A 20,372-nucleotide genomic window follows, 5' to 3' on the forward strand; every position below is an offset into this window, starting at 1 on the left:
TTAAGCTGGCACTGGTGGCTCACGACTGTAATCCTAGCTACTCAAGAGGCTGAGATCTGAGGATCGTGGTTCAAAGCCAGCCCAGGCAGGAAAGACCATGAGACTCCTATCTCCAATAAACCACCAGAAAACCAGAAGTGGCACTGTAGCTCAAGTGGTAGAGCGCTCACCTTGAGCTGAAGAGCTGAGGGACAGTGCCCAGGCCCAGAGTTCAAGCCCCATGACTGACCAAAAAAAAAAAAAAAAAAACAACTCTTCTTGGGGCTGGGAAAGTAGCTCACTGGTACAGTGCTTGCTTTGCATGCATGAGGCCCTGGGTTCCATTCCTCAGCACCACATAAGCAGAAAAAAAAATGGAAGTGGCGCTGTGACTCAAGTGGTAGAGCACTAGCCTTGAGTTAAAGAGCTGAGGGACAGCACCCAGGTCCAGAGTTCAGGCCCACCACCGACCAAAACAAAAACAAAAAAAAACCTTTTTTTTTGTGATGGGGATTCAATCCAGTCTCACTCATATTAAGTACTCTACTACTGAGCTACACCACTTAGCCCAAAATCTTTTTTTTTTTTTTTTTGGTTGGTCATGGGGCTTGAACTCTGGGCTTGGGTGCTGTCCCTGCACTCTTCAGCTCAAGGCAAGCGCTCTACTGCTTGAGCCACAGTGCCACTTCCAGCCCAAAACCTTTTTTATATACCATGTAGAAAGTGAAACTATGGCAAGTCAAGAAAAATAAATGCTTTCTTTAGACTCCTTAATGAAGCTGTCACTATTATAAGTCCAGCTCTATGACATGTGACAGTCTTTTTGCCTAACATGAGTGAAGGTTTGATTCCTCAGTACCACATCAACAGAAAAAGCCAGAAGTAGAGTTGTAGCTCAAGTGGTAGAGTGCTAACCTTGAGCAAAAGAAGCTCAGGGACAGTGCCAAGGCCCTAAGTTCAAACCACAGGACTGGAGAAAAAAAAAAAAAAAGAGAATAATTGCAACTCAACCATTCATTTAATCAAGTAAAGTGCAGGACCAAACAAAATGAGATTCTCATCTCCAATTAACTACCAAATGTTAGCAGTGGAGATGTTCCTCAAATGGTAGAATGCTAGACTTGAGCAGAGAAGACTAATGGACATCACCGAAGTACCAATAACAGCACCAATACCAGAAAAAAAAAAAGTTGTGCATAGTAATACAACACAGGAACTAAGAGATAAAGGGTGTTAGGACTAAGAAATAAACTCAAAAAGAACCATGATTCTGAAGCACATGTCACAAAAGAACAATTTAGGGAATTCAAGTATGATTAGCCTAAACTTAAGGGTAAGACAGATACCATCCACAGTGATGATGGTTTATTTTGTGTCATGTTGGTGTTTTGCATAAGATTAACATTTTTTATGTTTTATTTTTTTATTATCTTTAAGTAGTTGTACAAATAAGTTCCCATTCTACAAAACAGGATACGAGAAAAAAAAGTCTGACCCACCTCTCTTAATCCATCCCTCCACTCATAAGATTAACATTTGAGACCTTAACAGTGATAACATTATGATTTAACAATAAGCAGATTATCAAAATTTCAATCACATCCTTGCCTGACTCTGAGCAGAGAACCCCAATCATTTCTGTAGGATAAAAATCCTATAAAGGGCTGGGAAGGTGGCTCAGTGGTAGAGCGCTTGCCTTACATACCTGAGGCCCTGGGTTCGATTCCTCAGCATCACATAAGCAAAAAGAAAAAAGCCGGAAGTGGCACTGTGGCTCAAGTGGTAGAGTGCTAGCCTTGAACTGAAGAGCTGAGGGACAGTGCCCAGGCCCAGAGTTCAGGCCTCATGACCGGACACCCCCCCAAAAAAAATCCTTTGGAAACTGTTAAAGTGGGTGTTGTTTATTCGTGGTATTTGCTACACAGCAATAGAAACGAATACAAGTCCCATTTCCCTTTTAAAAGAAACTGCTTCTCTAACCCTATATTGAAAAGGAAGAGAAGCAAACTTGAAAGGAGGAAGCAAACTTGAAAGGTTTTTTATGAGCTCTAACTCACTGTTCCCAGGAGTTGGGCTAAAAGGGGCAAAAGTAATTATCCATTTACTGCTCACATCACAGTATCTGTTTTGCAACACAATTTGCCAAAATACCATTTTTCTGAAAATCATGAACTGAAACAGGTTTTTCATTTTCAATTGTAGAAAGTCACTTTGATAACTATGAAAAACTAAAATAACAAAAACCGCACCGAAGCCGGGCGCCGGTGGCTCACGCCTGTAATCCCAGCTACTCAGGAGGCTGAGATCTGAGGATCATGGTTCAAAGCCAGCCTGAGCAAGAAAGTCCGTGAGACTCTTCTCTCCAATTAACCACTCAGAAAACCGGAAGTGGCGCAATGGCTCAAGTGGTAGAGCACCAGCTTTGAGCTGAAGAGCTGAAGGACAGCGCCCAAGTCCAGAGTTCAAGCCCCATGACCGACAAAAAGGAAAAAAAAAAAAAAAAAAAAAAAAAAACCACATCAAGTGTTGTCTAGGCTCCTCAATGTCAGCTACAGTAGTCACAAAGCATGGAAACACCGACCTCCCGGCTAATCTCAGAAATGAGCACAAGGTCATGGCTCCTGTCCTTCCTCAAGTACCGGGAGTGTAAATTTGATCAACATCAACAATAAAAAAAAAATTTCCCTTTTTAGAGTCAGAGCTGTTCTCAGCTACGAAAAGGACGTCAACCTCGTTTAATCATAAACCCTGACCCCTAAATTTCGGCCTCTCGGACTGTCCAAGCACCGCTTATTAAAGATGCAATAAATTACGGCCTCGCGTGGCCTGCTGGGAATTGTAGTTCTCCCGCCTCGACCTTCACGATTGGAAACCTACCACGCGCCCAACCGGCAGCTTGGACGCCAACAGCCAGGATTGGTTGTCTCCTGGGGCAGCGCGGTGCTGATTGGATGACAAACCCGAAGCCGCGCCTCGGCCCCGCGCCCACCTCCCCGCTACCTCTCTCCACACCCCAACCCGCCTCAGCCACAACCCTCCGGTCTACGGACAAGCTCCCCCGTGAGGTGCCTCCCTGTCCTGCCCGAGACACGCCCGTTACACCTGTGTCCTAGAAACTAGGCACCATTAAATCTCCACTCCGCCCCTCGTTTTCTGTAGTCTGTTTCGAGTCAGCTTTCTCCTGCCCCACTTCGGGAGCCCCCACGCTCACCTGGGCAGCGGCAGTCACGCCGGATAACTGACAGGCCCGCAGCATCTCGGCCGAATAGACGGGCGTTGCTGGTGTACGCGGGAGCAGCCGCGGCGGCACGAGTAAAGGAGGGCGCGCACGCGTGCGTGCGTGCGTGCGTGTGTGCGTGCCCGCGTCCTTACCGCTTCTCCGTGCCCAGCGCACCGGAAGGACAGCCAACGCCAATGCGCACGCGCAGCCCTCTTATCGTCCGGATAGTGCTAGTCTGAAAGGGTAGGTCCCGCCCTGGCTGCGGAAACGATCATTCTCCTTCCGGGTCGCGCTCGGGCTTCCGGTCCGTGGCCCGAACCCTGGGTTACTAGGTGAACTGCACTTGAGCGTGGGGGAAAGAGGAGATGCTGGCTTGGGAAATTTCGTCTTCAACCTCACGTTCAAAGTCGGCGAAGGGAACTTTTAGGAGAATTCAAGCGAGAAGGCTTCTCACGTCGGGATATGCTGTAGGAAATAGTAACTTGGCTAAGTTACCCCTCTGCTCGTTTGTTTCCTTGGACCTTTTTCATGGCTCAGCTTGATTGCTGGAGACGGAGCGCCAGATCTTGTCATTCATGGAACTAATGGAGCACCGACAGAAACCCAGGCTCTGCGGACTCCACGGCTTCCACTCCTTCCAGATGAAACCAGATTGCTTTCGCCGTACTTTTTTTTTTTTTTTGAAAGATAGTTTTTGCAAAGGAGGGGGTAACAATGCTCGATAGGAAATGTACTCATTACCTTACTCGTGTAATCAACCCCTCTGTACAGTTTTTGTTTTTTTTTGTGTCTGGTCGTGGGGCCTGAACTCTGGGCCTGGGCGCTGTCCCTCAGCTCTTCAGCTCAAGGCTAGCGCTCTACCACTTGAGCCACAGCACCACTTCCGGCTTTTTTTTTTCCATTTTGCTTATGTGGTGCTGAGGAATCGAACCCAGGGCCTCATGTATGTGAGGCAAGCGCTCTACCACTGAGCCACCTTCCCAGCCCTGTACAGTATTTCTGTAATAAAAAAGCATATATAAAAAAGACTTTTAAAAAAAGGATAGTTTTTTCCCCCGCCTGTGAGAAGATTTGGAGCATAAGAACAGTCATTGCAGAAACTCATTATAAATTCACCACTGAATCAATAAACATTTTAAATATTAATCATGCATTAGTACTCTACGATCGAGTCCAGTATAACAATATTGTTAGTATCCTATAATTAAATAGTTGGTATGTTTTCTGCTTGTAAAGTACTTTCAAGTCCTAACTAGGTAATTTATTACGATGTGCTATTCTCTCCATAGACTATCTCCTTTGCAAAACGGAAAAATAACCTAAAATCACTTATGTGGGAGTATGTTCATTGGTTTTCAACGTACTTTAGAATTACTTGATAATTTTATTTAATATTTCTTATCAACAGCTTCTACAATAGTTTTTTTGTTTTGGTTTTTAGTCAGTCATGGGACTTGAACTCTGGGCCTAGGAGCTTTCCCTCAGCTCTTCTGCTCAAGGCTAGTGCTTTACCACTTGAGCCACAGCACCTCTTCTGGTTTTCTGGTGGTTAATTGGAAATAAGAGTTTCACGGACTTTCCTGCCAGGGCTGGCTTTGAACCGCAATCCTCAGATCTCAGCCTCCTGAGTAGCTAAAATTACAGGCGTAGGGTGCCAGTGCTGGGCTTAGTCTCCTAGCCACATATTCAGCTTATTTTGGTTTGTATTTTGTTTTTGAGATAGGGTCTAACTGTCCTTTAACTCAGTATCTTCTTGTGTCTATTAAGTAGCTGGGATTACAGACATATATCACCACACGTCTTCATTTTTCTTAAGTATGTACGTTAGTGTTATGCTCACCTTTGGTCCTCAGCTCCACCCAGACCTGGGCCCCCCTCCTATCCTGGAGTTCCCTTCATACAGTTGGCCCCTTACTCTCTCTGCCCTGACCCACCGGAACTCCCTTCTACCTCACTTCCTATCCCTCAGACCCTCCTGCTATCTGGATGATAACAGAGGCCATGTGCTACCACTTGGGGGAAATATGGCTCCTCTAATAAACCTTATAATAATCTTTCTCCTGTGCCTGCCTGCATCTGAGTGGTCCCCTGGGATGGATGTGTCTGATCTTTCATGTACTATGCTAGGGATGTATTTCTGTGGTGAATAAGTGGCTCCACACTCAAGAGGCACCCTGGATTCAGTACCCAGCACTAAAAATGAAACAAAAAAAAACTGTGTGCATACAATAGCCTTAGAATATTTATATTAATTTTAGTTGGCATGAAGTGGTTTTTTTTTTCTCCAAAAGGACTTTAAATATTGCGATATCCCCCATTTATTTATCCTAATGTCTTCCAGGTATTTTTGTGCAAGATAACAAAAATGAACTTAATAAAAACAGCAAGAAGTTGTTTCAATTATGTGATGTGCTTTAAATAAAATTTTCATTTTACAAACTCAGAACATTTTTGAGAAGCCAAGCTCTGCAACTGGCATCCAGTAATCTCACTTATTCTCCTGGTTAAGACAGAGGCTCACTTCAGACCAATCATTCCCAGCACTAGAGGTGATCTCATCGTATAAAAAGAAATTTAAAAAAAAATATTTGGGAGTGGGAGGGCAGAGGGCTGGGAATGTGGCTTGGTAGAGTGCTTGCCTAGCATGCATGAAGACATGGGTTCGATTCCCCAGCACCACATAAACAGAAAAAGCAGGAAGTGGTGTGGTGGCTCAAGTGGTACAGCGCTAGCCTTGAACAAAAGAAGCTCAGGGACAGCGCCCAAGCCCTGAGTTCAAGTCCCAGGATTGGCAAAGAGCAAAAGAGAAAGAAAGAAAGAAAGAAAGAAAAAGAAAGAGAAAGGAAGGAAGGGAAGGAAAGACAGACAGACAGACATTCCGGAGACCACAATACGCTGTTTCCTAAGGACAGTAGTTTTACAGCAGTAGCACAGTAGGCCTTCAATAGACATGGAGTTGGCCACGCCTGGTTTCCGCGCCCTTTGTGCTCCTTCCGCCGGCTGGCGGCTCCTTCCGGGCTGCCGCGTCCACGCCCGCCGCCGTAGGCGAGCGTGCTGTCATGGCCGCCTCCGTCCTCGCCGGCGCGCGGAGAGCTGCTTCAGGTCAGTGGGGAGCGACTGTTCCAGGTGTGAACTGGCCCTCGTGGGGCGGGCGTTTAGTCTGGAGGTTAACAGGAAAAGCAGGGTCGTCATTGCAGGCTACGGCTGCTCAGAGTTTTCTCCGGGGCGGGGCGGCCGCCATCTAGCCTCGGTCCCGGCCCGGCGCCGGGCGGAGCTCCGTGCTCTGCGATCCGCCCTGGCTTCCCGCGGCCCTCCCTGGCTTGCCTCGGTCCTCCCTGGCTTTCCTGCTCTCTCCTGGCTTCCTGCAACCCTCGCTTGCCGCTGGCCTTCCTGCTCCTCCTTCCCTGGAGACTGGACCCGAGTAACCGGCTGAAAGCGCGTCGCCGGGGTAACACAGAAACTCCACCTTTTGAACTTGAGAGTAGGACCTTGACCTTGAAGGTTTAATGAATGTGTATGTGAAGGTTGTGTGTGTGTGTGTTTCTTTTTGAATGTCCATTAACTTAACTTGATTTTGATTCTACAGTTGTGAAGTGAAGATGGTACCACTACCAGGTGATTAAATGAACTTAAGTGGGCAAAGCATCCTGTGTGTGATGCCTGCCAAGTACACAGCTTAAGGGTCATGCATGTATAGCCATCAGGGATTGTGGCTAAACGTGTCTTGAACGATAATTCTCAATACACGGTGGGCAGATTGAGCGTGCCCGTGTTCTGGTACTTGAACTGGAGCACTGGCCTGGGCACTGTCCCTGAGTTCTTTTGCTCAAGGCTAGCCCTTTACCAGTTGAGCCATACCTCCACTTCTGGTGGGGCCTTTTTTTGTGGTTAATTGGAGATAAGAGTCTCGAGGACTTTACTGCCTCAGTCGAGGACTTTACTGCCTCAGCTAGCTTCAGATCTCACCCTCCAGAGTAGCTAGGATTACAGGCATGAGCCACCAGCGCCCTGCTTTAAATGGTTGGTTATATATTTAGACTAGGACGTCATCTCAGTATCTGACACTTTTGCTCATTGCCTGGCGCTCTACCACCTGAGCCATGCCTCCTATCCCTTGAATTATTTCTTGATACAGGGGTGAAGGCAGGACTTGTAGCAAAAGTTAAAAATCATTTAAATGTGATGAAAGTATCAGCAAGTTAGTCTCACACAAAACATTAGTTAGGATATAATTATGTGGGAGAAAAATGGGAGATCAAGAAGAAACAAGGCAACTATAAAAATGTTGAGGTGTTAGAGAAAAGCTTTTTTTTTTAAACATGGATTATGTTTTGAGTATGTATGAAGTGTAACTGTTAAGAAAAACATACATGAACAGTTTTAACAACTCTGCTAAAGCAAACATTTGTATAACTAATATTAGGTTAAGACAAGCCCTTTCTCCACCCCTGTGAGTTTCCTCAAATCAAAATAACCTTTTCCCAAACATAATTTCTCTGAATTTTTAGACTTCATACTTAATTATTACCTTGATTATTTTTCCTGTAGTAACTTTAGCATTCATATGTGCATCCCTCAGCATACTGCTATTTTTGTCTGGTTTGGGACTTTTATTACTAGAACTGAAATCAAATAGTTTGTGCTGTAGTGTCCGGCTTCTTTTACTTTATAAGATTTATTAATTTTGTATGTAGCTGTAATGTCTGCTTTTCTCCCCCCATACCCCTTCTTGGACTTAAATTTAGTATCTTGAGCTCTCGCTTGCTTTTTGTTTCAAAGTTGGAGTTCTTATTTGTATTTTTAATTACATTATCTTTATGTAGTTGTACAACAGAGCTGCCATTTAACAAAGCAGTTTAGTATGAATACAGTGCATCTTGATCAATATCACCCCTTTCATCTTTCTCATCATCCCTCCCAACCCATCCTTGAAGCAGGAGTTCAATCCCTTGAGGACACCTTCACTTCTAGCTTTTTGCTGGTCAGTTGGAGATACGTCTTACCCAATGGACAGTAAAAGACTAATAATTACACCTGGACATGATTGATTAAGCAGCAAACTAAACATTCACACAGAATAAAGGAGGATTTTCTTTTTACTCTCTTTTTTTCCCCAGTCCTGGGGCTTGAACAAAGGGCCTGGGCACTGTCCCTGAGCCTCTTTGTGTTCAAGGCTAGCACTCTACCTCTTGAGCCATAGGCACTCTACCTCTTAAGCCATAGCCCTACTTCTGGCTTTTTCTGTATATGTGGTACTGAGGAATTGAACCCAGGGCTTCATGCATGCTAGGCAAGCACTCTACTACTAGGCCATATTCACAGCCCAAAAGGAGGATTTTCTTAGGATCACAAGGGCTCAATAGCTGTGTGATTAAGATTATATAAAATGATGCTTATTGAAATGAATTCCAAGAACCAGAAGTAAGAGGTCTTTTATTATACTGTTTGTGTTTTTTTTTCCTTTTTTAAAAAATTTATTCCCTTCTGTCTTTTTTTTTTTTTTTTTTTTGGTCTGGTCATGGGGCCTGAACTCTGGGCCTGGACACTGTCTCAGCTCTTCAGCTCAAGGCTAGCGCTCTACCACTTGAGCCACAGCGCCACTTCCGTTTTTTTTCTTTTCTGCTTATGTGGTACTGAGGAATCAAACCCAGGGCCTCATGCATGCAAGGCAAGCGCTCTACCACTGAGCCACCTTCCCAGTCCACTTTTTTATTCTGTACTCTTTGTCTTGTATATAAGTATCTGAAATAGAGTACTTGCCTAGCATTCATAGAGCCCTGGGTTCTATTCCTCAGCACCACATACACAGAAAAAGCCAAAAGTAGTACTGTGGTTCAAGTGGTAAGAGTGCCAGCCTTGAGCAAAAGAGGCTCAAGGACAGTGCCCAGGCCTTGAGTTCAAAGAGTATCTGATTTGGGAAAAGGAAGGGGAAGCACAGAAGCAGTGGGACAAAGGGTAAACCAATTCAGCAGTGAAATCCACTAGACACTATGTTGGAAAGGAACTATACAACTTTGGGGGGAGGGAAAGTTGGGAGAGGAAAAGCTGGGAGAAAATGAGGGAGGGAGTGACACTGTTCAAAAGGAACTGTACTCATTACCTCAATCATGTAACTATAACCCCTCTGTTCATCAACTACACAAATTTTTTTTTAAGTCTTAAGGCTTTGAGGTTTTTGGTGGGATTTTTGTTGTTGTTGTTTTGTTTTGTTTTGTTTTGTGGTCGGTTGTGGGTCTTGAAGTCTGGGCCTGGGCGCTGTCTCTTCAGCTCAAGGCTAGCACTCTACCACTTGAGGCACAGCGCCACTTCTGGTTTTCTAGTGGTTTTGGTTTATTGGAGATAAGAGTCTCACAGACATTCCTGCCCGGGCTGGCTTTGAACCATGATCCTCAATCTCAGCCTCCTGAGTAGCTAGGATTATAGGCATGAGCCACCAGGGCCTAGCTTGTGTTTGTTTGGTGGTAGTCGTGGTGGTGGTGGTGGTGGTGGTGGTGGTGTGTGTGTGTGTGTGTGTGTATATATATATGTCCGTCCCTGAGCTTTTTTTGTCCCTGAAGGTTAGCACTCTACCACTTGAGCCACAGCTCTGCTTCCGGGTTTTTTTTTGGTAGTTAAATGGAGATGAGTGTCACATAGACTTTCCTGCCCAAGCTGGTTTTGAACCATAAACCTCCAATCTCAGCTTCCAGAATAGGTAGGATTACAGGCATGAGCCTCAGGAGCCTGGCCTCTATTTCTTCTTTATCTGCTCTCAGCATGGAATAAATGATTTCTTTGTGTAAAGCATTCTGTTTGAAGCACTTCAATGTGTATCTCTTTTAATTCTCATCTCTTAATTTATTTAAATTAATTTAAATTGGAGGAAACTAGAACACAGGGAAGTTAATTTGCCCATGGGTTACAGTAGAAATAAAATACGAAAATGTTCCATTAAAACCCTGTTACTTCACTTCTAGACCACATTATGAAATCAGTGCAGTGGTACTAGGGCAGTAGTTTTCAATTCTGGCTAAGCACCAGTCTCAAATAGAGCTTTATTCAAGACAATGTTTTCAGGTGTTTTTTTTGTTTGTTTTGGCCAGCCCTGGGGCTTGAACTCTGAGCCTGGGCACTGTCCCTGAGTCTCTTTTGCTCAAAGCTCCACTCTACCACTTGAGCCACAGCCTCACTTCCATTTTTTTCTGTTCATGTGGTACTGAGGAAACAAACCCAGGGCTTCATGCATGCTAGGCAAGCACTCTACTACTAAGCCACATTCCCAGCCCTGCTTTGTTGTTGTTGTTGTTTGTTTGTTTTTGTCAGTTGTGGGGCTTGAATTCTGGGCCTGGGCACTGTCCATCAGCTCTTCAACTCAAGGCAGGCTCTTCAGTTCAAAACTAGCGCTCTACCACTTCCGATTTCTAAGTAGTTTATTGGAGATAAGAGTCTCACGGACTTTTCATGCCTGGGTTGGCTTTGAACCTCAATCCTCAGATCTCAGCCTCCAGAGTATGTAGTATTATAGGTGTGAGCCATCATGTGCTCAGCCCTTTTTTTTGTTTTTGTTTTGTTGGTGCTGGTCCTGGATCTTGAACCTCAGGGCCTGGGTCTTGAACTGTTTTCCTCAATGGTAGTGTTCTACCACTTGAGCCACAGGTCTACTTCCAGCTTTTTGGGGGGCTTTTCTGCCCAGCCTAGCTTCAAACCATGAGCTTCAGATCTTAGCCTCCTGAGCAGCTTGGATAACAGGCATGAGTCACTGGCGCCTGGTTTAAAACTATTTAGATAGAACTTACATGCTACAAAATTAGTCATTTTATGTGTTCAACTTGACAATTTTCAGTAAGTTTAGCAAGTTGTGCAACCATCACATTTTAGTCTTAGGACATTTTCATCATCTTGTGGCACTACTTTAGCATTATATTAACATGGTCTCAAAGTATGCCTGGGACAGAGCTCTGTATGGAATTCCATTTTGCATAGTGGCCTCATGAGAAGGATTAATAAAGGACTACATCTAATCCACATTGCTTTCTGCAGTCTGCCTTCCAGCCACCCTGCCTTACTTCCCACTACTTGTCCGAAGCAGTCTGTAATATGGTCAGGCAAGGAGGAGCAGCAACCTTGGCTTAAAATTTGGGCCAGACTCCCCTTCTTATGTTTATTTCAGCCCCAGGCCTTTTGCTAAAGTTGTTTATCCCTCTGAAATACATTTCTGTTTCTGAATGCCAGTTGCACTGAATGTGGGAGTTCTGTCTCTAGAGTATAAGATGGGGGGAGGAGAGGCTAGAATAAAGTGTAAGATCTTGGGGCTGGGAAGGTGGCTCAATGGTAGAGCGCTTGCCTTGCATGCATGAGGCCCTGGGTTCGATTCCTCAGCACCACATAAGCAAAAAGAAAAAAGCCAGAAGTGGCACTGTGGCTCAAGTGGTAGAGTGCTAGCCTTGAGCTGAAGAGCTGAGGGACAGCGCCCAGGCCCCATAACCAGACCCCCCCCCCCAAAAAAAAAGTAAGATCTTGAGGGTGGAAATTAATCCCATATATACAGTACATAGATCTAGGGTATGCCAAACTGAATTATGGTGGTGATGGTTGTAGAATCTTTCTTAATTATTTTTTATTTTTTGTTCTTGCACTGAGTCTTGCACTCAACTTTCTTCATCAAAGATGTTGTTATTCCAGCCAACACCTCACTTCTGGTTTTGGGGAGTTTTTGTTGTTTTTTTTTTTTTGCTCGTTAATTGGAGATTAGACTCTTGGACTTTTGTTCCCAGGATAGCTTTGAACTGGGATCCTCAGATCTCAGCTTCCTGGGTAGCTTGGATTATAGGCTTGAGTCACCAGCACCTAGGTAGAATTCCACAAATTTTCAACAATTCCTTGAATACATAAAATGGGTAAATATATGTAAGTCATAACTCTATAAAGTTGGTTTAAAAAAAAAACTTCAATGGGTGAATCTGATGCTCGGGACCTTTTATTACATATTACACATGTTTTGATACATTATTTAATTTTAAATATTGGGTGCATATTTTAGAGACTCATATTAAGTATATACACTTCTCTCTACAGGAATCTTACGGCCTCTGAATACTTTGGTGTCTTCAACCTATGGAAACTGTGTCAAGAATGTCTGTCTTAATTCTATACTGTTTCCCAGGCATTTCAGTCATATTCAGACACCAGTTGTTTCCTCTGCTTCCCAACTTGTCACATCTGTCAGAAACCTAACATGCGGGCATACTGCAACAGTCTTTAATAGGTAAACATGGTACATAGATAGAATTTCTGAAATCTTCATGCCTGGGATGGGAGTGTGGCAGTAGAATGCTTGCCTAGGGCATAAGGTTCTGGAATGAATGAATGAATGTACTGCCTGAAAGACATTATTCTTTGCCTACCATGATATTTTTTGCCTACCTACAGTTTATTATGCAGAATTTGCCTGAGTAGGAGAGTATGATTGATATGAACATACCTAGGTGCCTGCTACAAGAACTAACAGATAGAGCACACCTCCCCTCTTTTGCAGTGCTGGGCATTGAACCCAAGGCCTTGTGCAAGCTAGGCAAGTACACTGTATCACCATGCTCACTTACAGTGTTGTATATGTGAAAAGATGGAAAAGTGGAGGTGAATGAACAAGACTGGACAGCGGGTAGTTTTCATGAAGTCAGCAAATAGTTAAACATCTCTGGGTGTCTGGCGTTGTACTTGGCAGAAAGGACACCAAGATAAATACATGGAAATCCTCAAGGAGTTTTGTGTGCTGGTCCCAGGCTTAAACTCAGAACCTGGCTGTGTCCCTAAGCTTTTTTGCTCAAGGATAGTACTCTTATCATTTGAGCAACACCTCCACTTCTGACTTTATTATTGGTTAATTGGAGATAAGAGTCTTGTGAGCTGGGCGCTGGTGGCTCAGCATGTAATCCTAGCTACTCAGGAGGCTGAGATCTGAGGATCATGGTTCAAAGCCAGCCTGGGCAGGAAAGACCATGAGACTACTATCTCCAATAAACCACCAGAAAACCGGAAGTGGCGCTGTACCTCAAGTGGTAGAGCGCTCACTTTGAGCTGAAGAGCTGAGGGACAGTGCCCAAGTCCAGAGTTCAAGCCCCATGACCGACAAAAAAAAAAAATGTCTTGTGGATTTTCCTGCCTGGGCTATTGAACTATGATCCTGAGATCTCATCCTCTTGAGTAGCTAGGATTACAGGAGTGAGTCATAGGCACCTGGCCCTCAAGGAATTTATAATGTGTTAGGGAAATAGGTAAGAAATCAGGTGATTAATAATGAAGCCCCTTCACACAATATAATAGGATAGATTCTTTCATGGGTTGAAGTGTGGAGGGTTTTAATTTTGGTGCTAATATTTTGTATATGCTAAGCACATGCTCTGCATTACACTGCATTACATTCCCGGGGCACTGGATAGTTACTTTATCTTTTTTTCTTTTTTTTTCTTTTTTCTTTTCTTTTTGTAACAGGGGTTTGAACTCAGGGCTTTGCACTTGCCTCACCAGGCCCTCTGCACTTGAGCCATGCCCCCAGCCTGAGATATTTGCTATTCTTACATGTATGAGTCATTTGAAGTAATATGTATTAAAAGCTCCATGCCAGTGAAGCAGCATTTAAACACTGGATCTAAACACAATGAATTTTAGTGTTTTAGATAGTGTGATTGCTGAGTTACATTTCTAAATTTTATTGTAGAGTGGCCCCTTTGGTTCCCAGTGTCCTGAAGATGCCAGTCAGAAATGTTACATACTGCAGTACACAAAAAGGCAAAAGAAAAACCGTAAAAGCCGTTATCTATCGGTTTCTTCGACTTCATTCTGGCCTTTGGCTAAGGAGAAAGGTGAGTCTTTACACTGTTTTCTAGTTGAAAAAGAGGGAGAGTAGGAGATTTAAGATGTTGCAGAGTTCATTGAGCCTATTTGTGGCTTGTCTTCGCTCATCTTAGCAGTAGCTTTCACAGTTCTGTGCCTTAAGTATACCAGCTGACAGTCATCTCTGAATCCATGTGAATAAAATGTAAACATTAGTTTAAAAGATGTATTAATCAAAATGGCAGGGCTGGGAAGGTGGTTCAGTAGTAGAGCGCTTGCCTTGCATGCATGAGGCCCTGGGTTCGATTCCTCCGCACCATATAAGCAAAAAGAAAAAAAGCCAGAAGTGGCGCTGTGGCCCAAGTGGTAGAGCGCTAGCCTTGAGCTGAAGAGCTGACAGGCCCCACAACCGGACCCCCAAAAAAAAAAAAAAAAAAAAGGCATTGTCTTCACTATAGAACAGGTTGATTGGAACTCTTAGTTCATTTCTTCATTTCTTCATAAAGACACATAATGAGTTTCCTACTAAGTCATAGCTCATATAATGTATAAGCAGCTGAAGTTCAAATAGTTGAGTTCTGTGTTTGAACCATAAGAAACATTTCTTTCCTTTTGTTATCATACCAGTTTTAAATCCAGGTCCCTATCTGGCCCTGCATAAAAAGAAGTGGGTACTTTTTGCCTTCCTTTCCATTAGATCTGTAGCCCTGGTGTTATTATTAAGGAACTGATCATAATACTTGCCCCACTCAGCATGGCATTCACAGAATGGCCTGCTTCATCAAAATTAATTCTAAATTACATTAGTATATGAATGAAAATGCCAACTAAAAACTGATAAAAAAAAAAAAAAGGAGGTGGGAGATGAGATGAAGGCTACAAAAACATACATAAAGTGCATTTAATCAAACATTATATGCTTGTTTGTATATAAATACCAAAATGAAACTTCGGTACAATTTATGCTAGTAAAAAAATTTTTTTAGTCAGTTGTAGGGCTTAAACTGAGAGCTGGGTGCTGTCCTGAGCTTTGGTGTTCAAGGCTAGTGCTGTACTATTTTGAGCCACAGTACTGCTTCCAGTTTTCTGGTTGTTAATTAGAGATAAGATTCTCACAGACTTTCCTACCCAGGCTGGCTTTGAACCACAATCCTCAGATCTCAGCCTCCTGAATAGTTAGGATTACAGGTATGAGCCACCAGCACCTGGCTAGTAAAAAATGTATATACATTATTATTTTTTGCCAGTCCTGGGGCTTGAACTCAGGGCCTGGGCACTGTCCCTGTGCTTCTTTTTGCTCAAGGCTAGCACTCTACCACTGGAGCCACACAGCATCACTTCCAACTTTTTCTGTTTATGTGGTACCGAGAAATATAACCCAGAGCTTCATGCATGCTAGGCAAGCACTCTTATCACTAAGCCACATTCCCAGCCCAGTAAATATTTTTTGTTGTTGGTCATAGGGCTTGAACTCTGAGCCTGGGCATTGTCCCTTAGCTCTTCCTCTCAAGGCTAGTGCTCTACCACTTGAGCCATAGCACCACTTTCTGTTTTCTGGTGGTTAATTGGAGATAAGAGTCTTAAGGACGGGCTGGGAAGGTGGCTCAGTGATAGAGCGCTTGCCTTGCATGCATGAGGCCCTGGGTTCGATTCCTCAGCACCACATAAGCAAAAAAGAAAAAAGCTGGAAGTGGCGCTGCAGCTCAAGCGGTAGCGCGCTAGCCTTGAGCTGAAGAGCTGAGGGACAGCACCCAGGCCCAGAGTTCAGGCCCATGACCAGACAGACCCCCCCCCCCCCCCCCAAAAAAAAAAAAAAAAGAGTCTTAAGGACTTTCTTGCCCAGGCTAGCTTTGAACCATGATCCTTGGATCTCAGTCTTCTGAGTAGCTAGGATAATGGGCATGAGCCACTGGGTGCCCCAGCTCCAGTAAAAAATTTTTACTTATTTTTTTTTTTTTTTGGTTTTTTTTTTTTTTTTTTTTTTTTTTTTTTGGGTCCGGTTATGGGGCCTGAACTCTGGGCCTGGGCGCTGTCCCTCAGCTCTTCAGCTCAAGGCTAGTGCTCTACCATTTGAACCACAACACCACTTCCGGCTTTTTTTCTTTTTGCTTATGTGGTGCTGGGGAATCAAACCCAGGGCCTCATGCATGCAAGGCAAGCACTCTACCACTGAGCCACCTTCCCAGCTCCCAGTAAAAAATTTTTAAAGGGGAAGGGAAAGAAATTCCTAATGAGTCGGGCACCAGAGGCTCACACCTGTAATCCTAGCTACTCAGGAGGCTGAGATCTGAGGATCACAGTTCAAAGCCAGCCCAGATAGGAATGTCCTTGAGTCTCTTTTCTCCAGTAAGCCACCAGACAACTGGAAGTGGTGCTGTGGCTCAAGTAGTATAGCCTTAGCCTTGAGCTGAAGAGCTGAGGGACAGCACCCAGGCCCAGAGTTCAAGCCCCATGACTGACACCCCCCCCCCCCAAAAAAAAAAGGAAAGAAAAAGAAAAAAAAGAAATTCCTACATGAAAGATACCAACCTAAAAAAAAAAAAAACTTAATTATGTAAGAGGAGCTAGGCACTGGTAGTTAATAGCTACTTTGGAGGCTGAGATCCAGAGGATCATGCTTAAAGACCAACTAAGGCAGAAACTCCATTTCCAATTAATCAGCAAAAAGCCAATCTAAAGGAGGGAGGCATGACTCAAGTGATAGAGCACCAGTAAAGCAAGCAAACACCAGTACTTCAAAAAAAATAAAACAAAACCCCAAATTCTAGGTTGCTTATAGTAATGTATAAAATCTGAACATATCAGCTGGGTTCCAGTGGCTCACGCCTATAACCTTAGCTATTCAGGAGGCTGAGATCTGAGGATGGCAGTTTAAAGCCAACCTGGGCAGGAAAGTCTGTGAGACTCATCTCCAGTTAACCACCAGAAAACCATAAGTAGAACTCAAGTAAGAGAATGTTAGCCTTGAGCAAAAAAGCTCAGGAACATTGCCCAGGCCTTGAGTTGAAGCCCCAAGCATAAAAATAGTATGTTGTTGAAGATTGGTAAAGAAGTAAGATAATGCATAAAAAGTTAGCTGTTATAGGTCATTATCTTGTTCTTCATCAACCACACAGGTTTATTTAGCTACCCTGTCCACCAGGTTCTGGGGATTCAACCCAGAGCCTTATACATTCTAGGCAAGTATTTTACTAATGAGCTACATCTCCAGTTATCTTTCTTCCTTTCTCCCTTCCCTCTCATCCTTTCTCCCTTCCCTCCCTCCCTTCCTCCCTCCCTTCCCTTCCCCTCCCTTCCCCCCTTCCCCTCCCCCCTTCCCTTCCCTTCCCCTCTCCCCTTCCCATCCCCTCTCCTCTTCCCTTCCCCTCCCTTCCTTCCTTCCTTCCTTCCTTCCTTCCTTCCTTCCTTCCGGTTGCCTAGAGTAGTCTTACATTCATGGAATCAAGTTATCCTCCCAAATAACTGGTTGTGATTTTGGTGTGTTTTTTGTTTTTTTTGGGGGGTCTGGGCATGGGGCCTGAACTCTGGGCCTGCACGCTGTCCCTCAGCTCTTCAGCTCAAGGCTAGCACTCTACCACTTGAGCCACAGCGCCACTTCCGGCTTTTTTTCTTTTTTGCTTATGTGGTGCTGAGGAATTGAACCCAGGGCCTCATGCATGCAAGGCAAGTACTCTACCACTGAGCTACCTTCCCAGCCCTGTTTTTGTTTTTTGACTCAGGGTCTTAAGTAGGTCAAGACTGGCCTCCAACTTTTTTTGGGGGGGGACGGGGGAGTCGGTTGTGGGGCTTGAACTCGGGCTGGGTGCTATCCCTGAGCTCTTCAGCTCAAGGCAAGTGCTCTTATCACTCAAGCTACAGTGCCACTTCTGTTTTCTGGGGATAATTGGAGATAAGAGTCTCATGGACTTCCCTGCCTGGGCTGGCTTTGAACCATGACCCTCAGATCCCGCAGATCTCAGCCTCCTGAGTAGCTATGATTATCGATTATAGGCATAAGCGAGGCGCCCAGCTGGCCTCAAAACTTTTGATCCTCTTGCATTAATGCTGAGATTAAAGTTGGGAAATGATAGTAGGCTTGTAAATTTACTCTTCTTCCAAAATATTAAATTATTTACTAGTACTTTTTTTCCAAACTACACATACATTTTCTGCCAACTGGGATGAAAAACATCCCAGCTTTAATAGAAATCTGGTTTTCCTTTCCCATTGGTCCCATAAACCATGAGTTACTAATATAATCTGCTGTTTCCTTCATAATGTTTTACATATCTTCTAATATCTCACAGGCTGGTTATAAGAAAAAATTATGGAAGAAGACAAGTGCAAGAAAAAAACGCTTGAGAGAAATAGTGTTCTGCAATAAAACCCAGAGTAAACTCTTAGATAAAATGACAACGTCTTTCTGGAAAAGGAGAAACTGGTATGCTGACGATCCTTATCAGAAGTATCATGATCGAACAAACCTAAAAGTGTAGATGTAAACTGTGTGAACTGACATGTAAACATAATATACCAATATTAAACTTATGAAGATTTTAAAACTTAATGGATTAAACATTCAAGTTTGCATTTTTTTTATAAAATGGAAATGACTTCATTGGAACAAGCTGTTTCAATTAGACTTACTTAGTTGCAAGGTATCTCAAATGAGGAAGACCATAACAAGTCAGTAAAGGTAGTACTCAAGTACTCTGTCATATTTTAACGATACATGTGTGGCAACTCAGGAGCCAGCTCTCCAGCTCGATCTATGAAGCATGGACCATTCCTTTGTCTCAGGAAGGGCAGAGATTGAATAGTGTTGCTCATTAAGAGAGGGGCAATTTTTATGCTATTTTAGACATGGGACTCTACCTGTGGATTCTGCTCATGCACTGACCTCTAATTCACAGCTTTTGCTTACTGTCCTGTTCTTGTAATAATTCAAGGCTTTTGGGGGCCTTAGAGTGCCTTGGTGGGACAGGACTGCAGACCAGGACTTCACTATGCAGAAATGGGCTGAAGTAGAAGGGATGATGGGCACCCTGTTTAGGATGGATTTCATATATAGAATTCTTGTTTTGGATAGGATGGCTTATCAAAACTAGTTCTATAACTTGACAGTAAAACAGCTTTTGTTACAAAGCTTGAAAAGTCACCTGAGTGACCTTCAAGTACATGTGTAATTTAGGAAGTACATAGATAGTATTGACATATATGGGTAATGTATAGAACATCTACATGTCCACAATACTGGGCACGTAGCTGCAAAACTCAACATCATAACAACTTTACAAAGAAGATGCCATTTGTGTTATCCCTAATTTAAATTTGATGAAAGTAAAGCCTGAAGCTTAGGGAAGGTTAAGTAAATTACCCCAAAGTATAGCTATTAGGTTCCCAGACCCTAATCCAATTCCTTGGAATTCTGTATATTTCACTTACTTAGTCTTCTAACCACATAAGAAAATTAATGTCTTAGCCGGGCGCTGGTGCCTCACGCCTGTAATCCTAGCTACTCAGGAGGCTGAGATCTGAGGATCGAGGTTCAAAGCCAGCCCGGGCAGGAGAGACTGTGAGACTCCTATCTCCAACAAACCACCAGAAAACCAGAAGTGGCGCTGTGGCAGAGCGCTCGCCTTGAGCTGAAGAGCTGAGGGACAGCGCCCAGGCCCAGAGTTCAAGCCCCACGACCGACCAAAAAAAAAAGAAAATTAATGTCTTAAATCAGCAAAGTGACTTAGTCACTTTGAAAGTTCTCAGTACTTCAAAACACTTTCAATTCAGCCTTTAAATTTTGTAACATTGTTTTTCTGGTGGTAATCTTCCATTGACATTGATCCTGTCTTGTTACATGAATAAATGAATGGATCTCCAGCCTTTCTTTCCATCTTTGTGCTGCTTTCTGTCAGCTGAATCTGCTTCTTTTCCTTGCTACTTGTGCCAAAGCAAAAAAAATGAACTTGTGTTTAACTCTGATGTTTTCACATCTCTGAACCTCCCCATGAAGGATGAAGATTGAGTGTACTGGCTCCTGTTTTAAATCAGACAAGGACTACAGAGGGCAAAGGTCATCCCCGTTATCCACAGTGCCCTGCACATAGGCTGCCCTGCCCTCCCCTCTACTGTACAAGTGCTCATTCCATTGCAGATGAAGAAACACTAAGCAAAATGATGCACCAATGTCTGTCTTTCAACAGTAAAACTGTTATCAATGAACTGCTATCAATGAACAATGTGTTTTCACAGTTCTCCAGTTTCTACCTTTTTTTTTTTTTTGGCCAGTCCACAGGCTTGGACTCAGGGCCTAGGCACTGTCCCTGAGTTTCTTTAGCATTCTACCACTTAAGCCATAGTGCCACTTCCGCCTTTTCCATTTATG

At 43.7% G+C, this 20,372-nt stretch overlaps 2 protein-coding genes across 5 annotated transcripts in view; one reads left to right on the plus strand and one right to left on the minus strand.

Moving 5' to 3' along the window:
- Positions 1-3,380, minus strand: part of Immt (inner membrane mitochondrial protein) — a 40,822-nt gene extending 37,442 nt beyond the window's left edge. For all 3 annotated transcript variants that reach the window (XM_042690468.1, XM_042690469.1, XM_042690467.1), the window contains exon 1: positions 3,191-3,380. In XM_042690468.1, coding sequence (XP_042546402.1) covers positions 3,191-3,235 — 45 coding nt within the window. In that variant the 5' untranslated portion in view covers positions 3,236-3,380. The remainder of the gene's footprint in view (positions 1-3,190) is intronic.
- Positions 3,381-6,225: 2,845 nt separating this feature from the next.
- Positions 6,226-18,557, plus strand: Mrpl35 (mitochondrial ribosomal protein L35). Of its 2 annotated transcripts, none has more exons than XM_042690453.1 (4): positions 6,226-6,301; positions 12,254-12,443; positions 13,896-14,040; positions 18,298-18,557. In XM_042690453.1, exons 1-4 carry the CDS (start codon positions 6,259-6,261, stop codon positions 18,484-18,486), a joined length of 567 nt encoding a protein of 188 aa, XP_042546387.1. In that variant the 5' UTR covers positions 6,226-6,258; the 3' UTR covers positions 18,487-18,557. The 2 variants fall into 2 exon arrangements, with proteins under 2 accessions (XP_042546387.1, XP_042546386.1); XM_042690452.1 differs by having other exon boundaries at positions 6,236-6,325.
- The last annotated feature ends 1,815 nt before the right edge of the window (positions 18,558-20,372 follow it).

The sequence above is a fragment of the Dipodomys spectabilis genome, unplaced genomic scaffold (genome assembly GCF_019054845.1).
Source record: "Dipodomys spectabilis isolate Male_0828 unplaced genomic scaffold, ASM1905484v1 ptg000137l, whole genome shotgun sequence".
NCBI classification, from domain to species: domain Eukaryota; kingdom Metazoa; phylum Chordata; class Mammalia; order Rodentia; family Heteromyidae; genus Dipodomys; species Dipodomys spectabilis.

Bases quoted from the DNA above. Each gene is read 5' to 3' on its own strand.
- Mrpl35 (XM_042690452.1), top strand. From the start codon at position 6,259: ATGGCCGCCTCCGTCCTCGCCGGCGCGCGGAGAGCTGCTTCAGGTCAG. The intron at 12,444-13,895 runs GTAAACATGGTA...ATTTTATTGTAG, and splicing joins ACTGCAACAGTCTTTAATAG to AGTGGCCCCTTTGGTTCCCA. The intron at 14,041-18,297 runs GTGAGTCTTTAC...AATATCTCACAG, and splicing joins GCCTTTGGCTAAGGAGAAAG to GCTGGTTATAAGAAAAAATT.